At 59.2% G+C, this 13,070-nt stretch overlaps 3 protein-coding genes across 3 annotated transcripts; 1 reads left to right on the top strand and 2 right to left on the bottom strand.

Annotated features, from left to right (window-relative positions):
• Nucleotides 1–318: 318 nt before the first annotated feature.
• Nucleotides 319–4,423, top strand: B0I36DRAFT_367049 (heterokaryon incompatibility protein-domain-containing protein; the record flags this gene model as incomplete). The annotated part of the gene is made up of 2 exons (XM_046159400.1): nucleotides 319–2,220; nucleotides 2,423–4,423. 2 exons carry the CDS (start codon nucleotides 319–321, stop codon nucleotides 4,421–4,423), a joined length of 3,903 nt encoding a protein of 1,300 aa, XP_046008712.1.
• Nucleotides 4,424–5,113: 690 nt separating this feature from the next.
• B0I36DRAFT_367048 (uncharacterized protein) lies at nucleotides 5,114–7,671 on the bottom strand (the record flags this gene model as incomplete). Its single annotated transcript, XM_046159399.1, has 2 exons — nucleotides 5,114–5,501; nucleotides 5,609–7,671. 2 exons carry the CDS (start codon nucleotides 7,669–7,671, stop codon nucleotides 5,114–5,116), a joined length of 2,451 nt encoding a protein of 816 aa, XP_046008711.1.
• Nucleotides 7,672–8,973: 1,302 nt separating this feature from the next.
• On the bottom strand, nucleotides 8,974–13,000 carry B0I36DRAFT_250304 (Hydantoinase B/oxoprolinase-domain-containing protein; the record flags this gene model as incomplete). The annotated part of the gene is made up of 2 exons (XM_046150533.1): nucleotides 8,974–9,801; nucleotides 9,884–13,000. The coding sequence occupies 2 exons, from the start codon at nucleotides 12,998–13,000 to the stop codon at nucleotides 8,974–8,976; spliced, it is 3,945 nt and encodes a 1,314-aa protein (XP_046008710.1).
• Between the last annotated feature and the right edge of the window lie 70 nt (nucleotides 13,001–13,070).

Below are 13,070 nucleotides of genomic sequence, written 5' to 3'. Positions count from 1 at the left end.
CGTACTCAGCGGGTATACAAGCTTACCAGACTCACAGACAGTGTGGACCTCAGGTGTCTTGAATGACCAGGGTCTGGTTCAGGCACCAGCCAGGGTCCGCTTTCGTGACTCACATGACTACTGAACCAGCGATGTCGTTGAACATCAGTAAGCCTGACGAGCCATCGCGAGATAATTATTTCTGATCACTACCTTGTAAGCACGAAAATTGCAGGCAGCCGCCGTCCACTCACGTCTGCAGCACAACCACAATAATGTCATCTAGACTCTTTGTCTCCCGTCTTAGCGCACTGCAGCCAGTGATCCGAGCAGGACCTCATGTCTAGTCCCAAGGGAAGAGCGAGCCTCGCCACACTACCGGCCGAGATATTTGTGAGCATTCTGCAGCTGATTGACGACCAAAAGACATTCAAAGCGCTGCGGCACGTCAAGACAAACCATGGCGACCTCATCGCATCCCACGTCTTCCGCAACATCTCAATCTCAATCCTGAGATCGAGCCACCACCGCTTCACCAGCATCGCCTCGCGCCATCACCTTGCGCGGCACGTCAAGACCATAACCTGGTACGACCTGCCGGACATAAACTACGTGCACTTGTTCCAACCACAGACGCTTGAGCGACCGAGAGCGGGCGAGCACCATGTTATAGCAGAGGGATATCGCGAGCACGAGCGGACCCGTGCCGAGATCGTCCGCGCGTGCTGGATGACGGTGCCGCGCGGCGGCGACACTCGAAAGGAACACCGGGCATACATGAGTGCAGTCTTTGAGTACTTCTGCGAGTGGTTTGTGCCGGCGGTTGCCGCCATGCCGCTGCTCGAGAACTTTGCAAGCGCACGCGCAGATCCGGGCACCGAGCTCTGTGTCGACCCGCGCGACGGCTCCAAGCTGACCGTAGGGGACATCAGGCAAGAACTCGTAGACCACCACATGCGGGTCGAGTGGCGGCCGAGGGCGATGGACGTATCCGGGAAGCTATACAGAATGTTCTCGGAATTCATCACCTCGACCATTGGGCGAGCCGTGTGCGCCCGGCATGCATCATCAGCTTGTCCCCGTCCACGTGCGTACGCCAAGATCGAGTCCAGGGTGCACGGCCGGATCCGAACATGGCCAGAGGATTTCTCCGTCCTCTTCGAGCCCATCCGGCGGGATTGCCTCCAGGGAATCCACACGCTGCAGCTCTCGCTCGACCGCATCGATGAGACGACCATGGCCCAGCTGATGCTCGCGTTATCAGCCACAACAACGCTCGGCAGTCTCGCAATAGGCGCGGCGAGACACCCAGGTCCACCGACAGCGCCTAATCGGGGAGTGGCTGTCAATGTCGGTGCTGTCTTTCTCGACCACTGTCAGAGGCACGAGGGGTTGCCGCCCGCCGTCAAGGCGCTACAGCTCATTACCCTCGACTTCTCACTCGAGCAGCTTGCGAGCTTTGTCGAAGCCCACAGCGGCAGACTGGACTGGCTGCGTCTCACCCAGTGCTCTGTTGACGCCGGACAAGTGGCCACAATGATCCAGCAGGCTGCCCCAGGCTTTGACGCGCTTGACATCTTCGTGTCAGACTTGACCTGGTTCACATCTGGCATGCAGCGCTTCCAGGCCCCCAACACGACTACTTTCCGTGGCTGCCACAGCAGCAGCAGCCGCCGCGCCCAGACTGTGCTCCGTGATTCCGCCGCGGAGCGCGTGCCGCCGCGAGTGGTAGAGGGGGGCCCTCATGGAATCAGAACGTTAGAGCAGGTACAGGAGCCTGATGAACGCCGCCCCGAGGGCACAGACATCCAGCTGCACAGTCAGGTGATAAGCCTGTATGCGCGCCCATATCGGTTCTCCATCGAGGCGCACAAGCACCGCTGGATGTGGGGGAGGGTGGACGCCCGCGGACCTGTATATTACTGGTCCGCAACAGAGGAGCACCTGGGAGAGCCGACTTCAACGTGGAAGTTCACACATGGGGCTAGCGGGGAGACGAGGTATGGCGACGATCCTCGCGTGTTCTGGGACGACTGGGACGAGGACATGTCCGGGAATATTGCTGAGCCAACGCCTTTTGGGGCAGTCTTTGAGAAGGTTGTAAAGAACGAGTGGGCGGGATGGAACTGGCTGTTCAGTGAGGGCAAGACTATCCCTGCAGAGGCAATTGTGTCCAGGGAAGAAGTTCAGGCTGAGCTCGTGCGCCAGGGAGTGTGGCGCAGGGCGCCGAACTCGGGAGTCGTAGGTAGCTGACGCCATGGAGTCGTGTTCACGGCGCCGGCATCAGGCCGCCATTTCAACCCCGCTCTTCTGCGTTGTCCTCTCCTGGCTGCTTGCACACCTACTCTGGCATCAAATGGCTCTGCCTTTCCACCCCGAGCAAGTGCGGCCTTTGTGCTCACGGTGCTCGGCACCCTTCGATGCATGCCAACCGCCCTACAAGATATTGAGCAGAAGCAGCACCTACGGCGAGTATTTCAAGGAGTATTTTGGGCAGCCTGCATCATCAGATTCCTGTGCTCTGTGCGGTGTGATCCTCGAGGCTCTTGCGATCGAACTCAGCAGCGCGGACTATGCCGGGCTCACGGCGCAGGATCTGAATGCTGCCGTGATCAGGGTTTCTGACTATCTCTGGCACTGGCAGATCGGGCGGGCAGACAGAGATCCGGCCTCAATCGCGTTCTACCCAGTCAGGGTCGATTTAGAATTCGGCTCGCATTACCATCAGCTCATCACCCATCTAACTGTAGCTTTCTACGAGGTCGATGCGTATGTGTCGGCGGTCCCAGAAATATGGACAACACCGGCCGCCACCACTGGCGTGCAGCAGAAGCACGCACTCGCCAGGCGCTGGCTAGAAGGCTGTGAGAGAGATCACGCCCGCTGTAACCAGCAGTTCAAGGAACCAGCACGGGAATCGCTGCCGAAACGCCTCATCCGGCTGTCTGGTCCGCGCGAATCTGCCGGCCATCATCATGACCGAACCCGCCTCGTGGAGAGCGCCTCCGAGCCCGCGGGCAGCGGCGTGACGAGGTACGCTGCCCTGAGCCACTGCTGGGGAGGCCGCGTGCCAATGACGACCGTCCGGGCCAACCTCGACCAGCACATGCAGCAGATCAGCGAGAGCGAGAGCGAGGCGCCCCGGACCTTCCGCGAGGCCTTTGCCCTCTGCCGCAGCCTCGGGATTTCGTACATCTGGATCGACAGCCTATGCATCGTGCAAGACGACGCCGAGGACTGGCGGGCGGAGGCTGCGCGCATGAAGGACGTCTATTCCAACGCCTTGCTCACGATCGCCGCATCGAGTGCGGCATCGTGCAATCAGGGGCTATTTATCGACGGAGAGCGCCCTCCTGCTGCCAGTGGGGAATCTGGATCTGGATCTGGATCCCGCGACGAGATGGACCGGGTGGACCGCGTGTATCGCTTCACGGCCAGAACCGCAGGAACAAAAGCCCTCGGCGTCCGGGCCTACCCACACGCGCTCGGCCACACCACGGCGCGGAGCATCCTGAGCACGCGCGGCTGGGCCCTCCAGGAACAGGTCCTCTCTCGACGCATCGTGCACTGCAGCTTCCCGGAGATGCACTGGCAGTGCGGCCAGGCGTACTTGACGGAAGCCGGGGTTGACGTGTCCGGCCCGCCCTTTGTGGAATCTTTCTTCACTCGGACCTTTGCGCAGGTGCACCTCACTGATCATCTGGACGGGCCCGTCAAGGGTGACGCCAACCTTGCTTATAATGCCTGGCGCGGGTGGACGTGGCAGTACTGCCGGCTCCAGTTCGCCTTTCCTTCAGACAAGCTTGCCGCGCTGGCGGGTATTGTCCAGCGCATGGCGGAAGCGAGTGGCTATACGCACCTGCTGGGCTGCTGGAAGGAGACCATCGCGGCGGATCTCGCCTGGGTGGGAGAGTCCGCACAAGACGACGACTCGCAGGTGATACCGGGCATTCCGTCCTGGTCATGGATTTCGAGATGCGACCGGATTATAACTCCGATATCAAGCTCGAGATCATGCGGCACAGTCACGAACTGCGCACGCCTGCACAGCTGGGATATCGAGTGGCAAGCCCAGCCTCTGGTCTCGGAGCTGCGGCGAGCACATCTCATGCTTTGCGGGCCGGTAAAGGGTTTATTCCTCACGTCCCGCCAAGGTCTGGCTCCCTTGACTTCTCGGCATGGCGATGAAATGTACACGCAGGAGGAAGTACTCGAGGGAGGTTTGTATACATGTCTCCTGTTACAGACATTTCACCCGCGGGGACCGGAGGAGCCCGGCGGCCCCTCAAAAACCTGGGAGCGGTTTTTGATCTTGGAGGCTGTCGATAGTGAGGGCAGGGATGTGTCTTCCTCCGTTCCATGTTATCGGCGGGTCGGTCTGGGCGAGTCTCAAGGTCGACACCACTTTGACGACGCAGAGGATACGATCATCAAGCTCGTCTGACGAGGGTAGGTGCACCCTCTATCTGAGCATGAATGCCACGGAAAGCCACGCGGCAGTTTTTGCTTGATCCGTTTGACAGTGAATCTCAGGACGATGACGTTTTCGATTTCGACAAATCGGGGTCTCAGTGCCTGGGAGACTTGAAGTTTTGACGCGTGGGACGACGAGGTACTAGCTTGGGCGGAGGAGGCTCTGGCGAATCTCTGGCAAAGGCCTGAAGCCACCGGAAATGCTCGATTTCTCCGCATCAAGCTCTTTTGTGACTGGATAGTGGAAGTTGATCTTGATGGCGATGTCGCCAACAATGCCCGTGGCTCCGTTGGGAATACGGCGTCATGCAAGATTTTAAGCACCCACGTGGAGTGAAGGCTGACCACTTTACCACCAGCGTACTACAGAGTGCCAAGTTTTAACATAGTCAATGGCAAGCAAATCGATCACTTTACGGCGCATTGCCGAGATTTTTATTCTATCCTAAGCCCATGCCTTAATGAACGACACCGCTCTGCCGTACAAGCCAACCAGCACTGGGATGTATGTGGCTGCTCAGACTGGCCCGCCACTGTCACCCTGTGTCATCTTCCGTCGCCAGGATTGGGGGGGGGGGTTCCCTTTGACTTTCGGTCGTTCCGTTTCTGACAATCAGTGGCAGCGGATGTAAGCGCGGAGAGTCAGACAGACCACCGAGACTCATGCCGGGTAGAACGAGATCTCTGCGAAAGCCATGGAGGCGGGATTGTACGGCCCCAGGAAGGAGGTCGAGCCCACGGAGAAGTAGAGGCGCTGCTGCACCGTTTTGTCGCCGTCGCCGGCAGCCTCCGGGGCGGTGAACCCAAAAGGTCCCATACCTTGCCAGTTGCCGCCATTGGTGGGCGGAGCCAGCCCAAAGATGTCGCCGTATAGCGGCGTGAAGGAGGTGTCGTGGCTGAGGCTGACTCCGAGTGCGCCGCTGGTGATGACGCGGAGCTGGAACGTCAGCTCGTAGTACAGCCCAGGGCACAGCGTCAGGTCCTGGTAGAGCGTGGCACTCGGGGCAGGCTCGAAGAAGGCGTTCTCGGCGTAGTCGGTGGTGAGGCGCCTGGGGGGCAAAGCATACAAGACCAAGTGTCAGCTCAGGGCGCATACAACGTCATATCAAAACTCGGGCCTGGGGCTAGATGGCCCAAGGGGGGAAGCCAGACTCACGCTGCATTCTTGCCATTGTCCTTGACAAACTCGGCCCTCCCTTTAAAGGCGGACCCGACCCAGGGGCTTGGGTTGGCCAGGCTGTCGAAGCCACCGTTCTTGACGGCGTCCGTCGGCAGACACTGGGCCGGGCCTGTTGGGTCTGGCGGCGGGACGTCCATGCAGGCGCCGTCCCAGCAGTAGCCCGAGGCGCACACGCTGCCACAGGCACCGCAGTTGCGCGGGTGCGTTAGGACACTGACGCACAGGTTGCCGCACTTGTTGTCGGCACAGACACAGGCACCGCCGCTGCACTTGGTGTGAGGCGGGCACTTGTTGCCACAGCCGCCGCAGTTGTTGCTGTCGTTGACGACGTCGGCCGTACACTTGCACTGCGAGCCCACACACTGGTAGCCCTTGCTCGTGTCGCACCGCTGGCCGCACTCGGCACAGTTGGTGTTGTCGGTGGCCGCGGCACACCGGCGCGGGCTCGAGGGACCGTCGAGGTAGCACCAGGGCTCGCCGCGGGAGCAGTAGGCGCCGCAGCGCTCGGCCGTGGCCTCCTTGAAGGCGTCGCCCCCGAGGCCGGTCGACACGACGCCCGTGTAGAAGACGGCCTCGGCCTCGCAGACGGCCCGGTCGACCGGGTGCCAGAACCACGAGATCTGCGAGCAGACCGAGTTGCTCATGCAGTCGTAGAAGGCAGAGTTGCACCGCTCAAACTGGCCAGGCGCGCAGTGGTTGTCACTGCACCGCTCGACCTGCCCCGTGGCGCAGTTGTCAAAGCAGAAGTCGTGAAGGTCGCAGCAGTGTCCAAAGCCCAGCTGCGGCACGTACTTGCCCAGCGCTCCCGATCCGCACCCGTTCGAGGTCATCCCTCGCGCCCCAGCCCGCGCCCGTGAGATAAGCCCGGCCGGCGTCGAGGGAACTCGCGGGTACTGGCCCTCTGAATACTTGTTAACGTCCCGGCCGGTCAGCTCTGGCATGGCTCCATAGCGCGGCCGACTGCTACTTCTACGCCCGTGAGTCCCCGGAGTGCCGTCAGAAATGGGGCCAGGTGATGTGGTCGTGGTGATCTGGATGGCCTGGCCGTTGCCGGGGCTCTGGGCCACCATTTCCGTATAGTCGCCGCTGCTATCGACCCTCCAGGTGAGCTCAAAGAGCCCTGAAAACGCCCACGCCTCGAGCTCGCCTGCGCACGACACCTTGAAGATGCTTGTCAGCGGGGTCGCAGCATCAAGAGCGCCCGCCTTGGTATTGGTGAGCACGACACGGCCATCAGCCACCTGGTATCCAACGTAGCGGACCTTGCCGTCGATCGTGGTCGAGAGGTCGTAGAAGCCGTTCGGCGCCGCGGTCAGCCGGAACACGATGCCCGCATAGTAAGCCTGGTTTGCCGCAGCCATAGTTCCCTGAGCATCGTCATCAACGGCGCCGGCCCGGAATGATGGGAAGTCGCTGTCCCGGAGGACACCGATGCGGCCATCTTTGGCCACGAAGCGGTGGCTAGAGCTGTCGCCCAGCCTCAGATCTTGACCTTCAGGGTTGGGGAGCGCACATAGGGGCTCTGCCGTCGGGGTGATGGACAGTGTCTCTGTAGTGGTGGGGGGCAGGGTCGGGTCGGCGGGATCAAACGTGACGGGCAGGGTCACCTCGTAGTAGGAGTAGTTGGAAGGATCGAAAGTCTGGGACGGCGTGCTTTCTGCTGTGGACGACGACATCGATGCGGCCGAGTCTGTGCTCAGCGGCTCCGACGTCGTGGCGGACTCGGTGCTTGCGCTGGCGGATGAGCTGGAAACGGAATTCGAGTCCACGCTCGAGATGGTGGATGTGGTGAACGATACATTGTCCGTGGCCGTCGAGCTCGTAACAGTGGGCGGCACGGTGGTGACCGACGCCGAAGTCTGCGTGCTTGTCTGTGTGTCGCTCACGTGGCCTGGCGAAGTCCTCGAAAAGCTTGTCTCTACCTCACTGGCCCAGCTTGTCGACGATTGCGTCTCAGGGTCGCTCGAGGTGACCGATGAATCACTGCCTGAGGTTGGCGAGGAGGCAGTGGTGGATGATGGATCCTCCGATGTATGCATTACGACCGTCGTGGGAAACGAGCTTGAGTAGTTGCTGGAAAGTGACCCTATCGGCGGCCGTGGATGACACTTCGAGGCCGCCACACCGCAAAGGGCGTACGGCAGCAGCAGAATCGCCGTCTGTCTGGTGATATGCATCGTGATATCAAATATCCGGTCTGCTGTGATGTAGGCACCTTTCGCACCGGGTTTCTCAACATATCAAATGGTCAACCTGCGAATACAGGCAAGCGGACGCATACCCTTATGAAGCAGTGGCCGCCTTAGCACAGTCAGACGGACATTCGCGCTGCCTTGCTTCCTCAAATCTTAACAGTGCCCCTCCACGGTCCCGGATGTGTCCTCCAGCAGGGGGCACGCCCCAGTACAGACCACCGTATGCCACTATTGAGGGTACCAGTCAGCTGAGCGAACTATCCGTCTCCCTGCTTGCGGTGACGAGCCAATCGAGTCAGGCGACGTTGAAGTGCGCGTCTGTTGGCGTCGAGCCACCTGCTGAAAACTGCGCGAGCATTCCGCTCTGAATGGGCCCGCGGAAAATAACCATGAATTGCTGTGATGCGCTCGCGGAAAGTGGCTGGCTGACAGGAACAACCGTCAGGGGTCACTGGAGAGCTGACCATGAGCTTCCAGGGTCGCATGTTCAATATTGACGCCACGAAGCCAGTGAACCCCGGTTCTCCACAACGAACGAATGTGACTGATCCCCATCACAATTGCCTGTCTTGTTCCTGTCTGTAAACAGGGCGGTGGGTTGTGATACAACCAGAGACAGATGCTTCTGGTTTCGACTTAAATTATGGTCATGAGTGCGCGGTTCACTGCGGGCGGCTAGCTTTCATATTCTATCCTCCGCAAAGAGAAAGGGGTTCAGGTCAGCTAACCGCCCCGCGCGGCAGAAAACCGTCCGATGTGGCGTCCCCATGACGCTATGGGGAACAAAATGCAAAGGGACCAATGTGGCGTCCGCGCAGTCGGCGTGGCCGGCGAAATTGAAGGCGGACAAGACTCCAGCACTACGCGCCCCTTTGAAAGCACGAGTCCCGCCTTGACTATCCAAACAAATCAAATCGACGCTGTCACCACTCCGCCTAGCTGATGGCCTCTCCTCCCTGGGTGGCCACTGTGAACGCCGACGCAGCACGTGGGACCAACGTCGAGTTCTTATGGCACGTTTGTGGCATGACCATCGGCACTAAGACGCTTGGTAACTATCGAATTACGGGTCTACGTTCCGTTGTCTCATTTACCAATGTGGTGGAAGTTGGACATAAGAGTGGTTTGATACCTGAGGTTGATACACTAGTTTCCCTCAGCCGTTGCGGCTCTCTGCGCTACACTTCCTCCCGCTCTGGATGGTGCAGCGAACTTGTCTCCAATCTTGAAGACGCCGAACCGCTGCTCCGCCCTTGTCTTGTTAGGACTGGGACCGTACCCACCGCCGCCCGGCGTCATGACGATGATCCGATCGCCCGCATTCATCATGGTTGTCGCCTTGCCGCCCAGACTGATGGTCCTGGTGGTTTCGTCGGAAGGATCCTTGCGAATCCACAGGTTCAGACCCCGCTTGCCCTCGTCGCCCCCAGCCATGCCGTAAGGCGCGATGACCCGGCGCTCCGAGAGGATGGACACCTGGAGCGGCATGCGGAACTCAATGTCGCGGACGCACCCGTCTCCGCCGCGGTTCAGGCCGTCGCCGCCGCTGCCCCGGCGGACGGAGAACTCGTGCAGCAGGACGGGATACCTCTTCTCAAAGATCTCCGGGTCCGACATCCGGGTGTTGGTGACGTGGGTGTGGACGCCGCTCTCTCCCTGCCAGTCTGCACCGGCTCCCGACCCGCCAGCAATGGTCTCGTAGTACCCAAAGCCCTTGACGACTTTTCCCGTGGTGCTGTCGGTGCCGCCGTAGCCAAAGGTCAGGTTGTTGCAGGTGCCCTGCGACGCGGCGCACGCCTGGAAGGCCTTGAAGACGAGATCCACTATCCGCTGCGAGGTCTCGACATTGGATCCTACCGTCGCGGCTTTCAGTGATGGAGAAAGAATGGTGTTCGGTGGGAGCTTGAGCTTGATGGGGTCAAGACAGCCCTGGTTCAACGGCATATCCGTCGCGACCATTGAGCGGAGGCAGTACTAAATAATGAAGAAGAAAGTTAGCGTCGTCCCTTGGCAGCGACCAGCTTCGAAATGCGTGTTGTGTGTCTGTGTGGCCTACCATGATGCCAGACAGCATGACTGCAGGCGGGCAGTTGAGGTTGCCAAAGTGTTCGGGACCCGTGCCCTCAAAGTCAAACACGGCATCGCCGCTGGCGGCGTCGATGGTTATCTGCAGTGATAATACCGTGCCGTCGTCAAGATAGTCTGTGGCCTGCAATCTTTGCCCCTCGAAACGCCTGCTGAAGCCCTTGAGCAGGTCTCGCACACACTGTGCTGCGTTTTGCTGGATGGCCTCCATGTAGTACTCGACAACTGGCCAGGTGTACTCCTTGACCAGGCCGTTGATGAGCTGGATGCCTCTATTGTTGGACGCAATAGCTGCCTTGAGGTCCGCAATATTGTCCTTTAAAGTTCGAGTCCCACTGCAGCCGGGGTAAGAAGCTGGAGTGTCAACGAGAATCTCGTGGAGTCCTGCGTCATCAAACACGCCTTCCTTGACAATCTTGAAAGTCTCAACCGCCACACCTTCCTGCCACAGCTCAGTAGAGTGTGGAGGCATCGATCCAGGTTGAATACCGCCAATGTCGGCGTGGTGGCCACGATTAGCCACAAAGAAGAGAATCTTGGACGGGTCATCCTCGCTAAAGACTGGTGTGGTCACAGTCAAGTCAGGCAGATGGGTGCCGCCAGAACAAGGGTGGTTGCTAAGCAGAACATCGCCGGGCTTGAGCTCGCCAGGCCCATAAAGTTTGGCTTGATAGGCAATAGCATAACTCATAGAGCCTAGGTGGCCAGGTATATGCGGAGCGTTAGCGACCAAGCCACCAGTCGCAGAAAAGATGGCGCAGGAAAAGTCCAGGCGCTCTTTGATGTTGACGGAGATGGATGTCTTTTGCATCGTCTGCCCCATCTGTTCGGCTACACTCATGAATCGATGGCCGAATATGGAGAGCTGCACTGGGTCCACCGTCTCCGTGTTGATCTTGGCAGTTTCAACATCCAGGATCTCCAGGATCAGGTGCTCGGGCAGAACAGTGGCAGCACTCGAGGGGTCGAGCACGATGGTCTGGGTCTTGTCAACCACCATGGCGGGTCCACGGATAGTACTACCAACTGGCAGATCATTGAGATAGTGTAGCCCAGTCTCTGTCCAACCTTGGACGTCGAAGTACACTTGTGTGGATGCTCGAGGCTTACTAGGAGTGGCCGGCGGGGATGAGCGAACCTTGCGCAGCTCTTCGAATGGGTTGGTGAGCTGAACATCGGCACCTTGTCCAACACTACGGACTCTGACATCATCGACAATGATGCTACGAGTCTGGGTAAAGCCAAACTCTTGTTGGTGGCGAGTAATGAAAGCACTGTTAAAAGCAGCAATCGAGCCGGGATGGGGGATCGTCAGCGAGGTGTCAGATCCCTCGTACCGCATGTTGAGGAAAAGCTCATGTCTGACTTGGTCGAGGGGGAATCCCTGCGACTGTAGTGACTTGGCTCCTTGAGCACATAGCCTGTCGAAGCGGCCTTGCAGCTGGTCGAATGCGTTTTCAGAGAAGCTGATGGTTTCTGGCTCCTGATTCTCAATTACAACGTCTGCCAGCGCCATGCCGAACGCTGAGAGAATGCTGGAATAGCGAGGAATAATGACACGCCTGATGCCAAGGTCTCGAGCTACAGCAACGGCATGCTGCCCTCCAGCACCACCAAAGCATCCAAGATTGTGCGCTCCCGCCTCAAAGCCACGCCCTTCGCTCAGCGTGCGGATAGGGCGCGTCATTGTCGCGTTGGCCACGTTGAGAAAGCCGATGGCGACCTCCTCTGCAGTCAGCTTGACCTCTCCAGCCTTTTCCTCGTTGATCGCGACGGTCAGGGCCTCAAATTTGTTCCGCACAACGTCCTTGTCTAGAGGTCGAGGGAACAAGTCGGGGACGATTCTGCCCAGGAAGAAGTTGGCGTCAGTGACTGTGAGAGGGCCGCCTCTGCCGTAACATGCCGGGCCAGGGTTGGCACCTGCACTGCCCGGGCCGACTTTGAGAAGCCCATTTTCCCATCGCAATATGGAGCCACCACCAGCCGCGACAGTACTAATATCCAGCTGCGGCGTCTGGATAGTCACCTCGGCGATGGTGCTCTCAAAGATATGCGCCAGAGATCCGTCATAGCGAGCGACATCTGTACTCGTGCCACCCATGTCGAACCCAAGGACTGGCGTTCCATTATCCGGGTTATAGCAAGTCTTGGACAGCCCAATGACACCGCCTGCTGGGCCGCTCAGCACGCCGCGTAGGCCAGTGAAGTTGGAGAACGTCGTAAGCCCGCCGTCTGACTGGTTCAGGAGCAGCTTCTCGCCATTGTGGTCCTCCAAATGACCCTCAAAGCCCTTGCGGAAGCCCTCGAGATAGGTATCGGTGACTGGTGACAAATAGGCATCCGCCACTGCCGATTGACTCCGGGGCACGATCTTGGCCATCTTTGTGAGCTCCGAGGATGCAGAGACGCGGAAGCCGAGATCCTGGGCGACTTTGGCGACGCCCTGCTCGTGGTCCTGGAACGTGTAGGAGTGAAGCATGGCGACCGCCACGCTGCGATAACCACGGTCCCACAGGGCCGAGAGGTCTTTCCGGACCTGGTCGTAGTCTGGCGCCTTGATGATGCGCACTACTTCACCAGACAAGCCCTTTACCAAGGCAGAATCACTGCCAACGTCGATGACGGGCTTGGGTTCAGGGTGTTCGGTGAACCCTTCGATAGTGACCCGCTCATCGACCTCGACCACGGTCTCATAGAGCTTGCCCATACGGCGGACTGACAGATCAAAGATGTGAGGACGGGCCTGGTTGCCAATCTCCAGAATGTCTCGGAAGCCCTTTGTTATGACCAAGGCCGTGGGTTCGCCCTTGCGTTCCAAGAGCGCATTGGTTGCCACTGTGGTGCCCATACGGATAGACTCGACGGCGTCTAGATTTAGAGGCGTTCCCCGGGGCATGGGCCTGCCGCTGGCTATCTCCAGAATCTGGCGAATGCATTCTGTTGGTGCGTCCGAGTACTCTTCAGGGCTTTGCGAGAGAACCTTGACCACCAACTTCTCATCTACGTCAGGGATCCATGCCCAGGCATCTGTAAAGGTGCCGCCGCGGTCGATGGCAATGCGGATCCCCGAGGGCTTAAAATTCGTCATGATTGCGAGATTGTGAGTGGCTTGAGGGGCAGCCCTGGATTAATTGAGTAAGAGACGAAAGAAAGAGGTG

Source organism: Microdochium trichocladiopsis, assembly GCF_020744255.1.
Source record: "Microdochium trichocladiopsis strain MPI-CAGE-CH-0230 chromosome Unknown B0I36scaffold_9, whole genome shotgun sequence".
Taxonomy (NCBI): Eukaryota; Fungi; Ascomycota; class Sordariomycetes; order Xylariales; family Microdochiaceae; genus Microdochium; species Microdochium trichocladiopsis.
The sequence above is the reverse complement of the archived record's forward strand: the minus strand, read 5'-3'. Positions and strand labels throughout refer to the sequence as shown.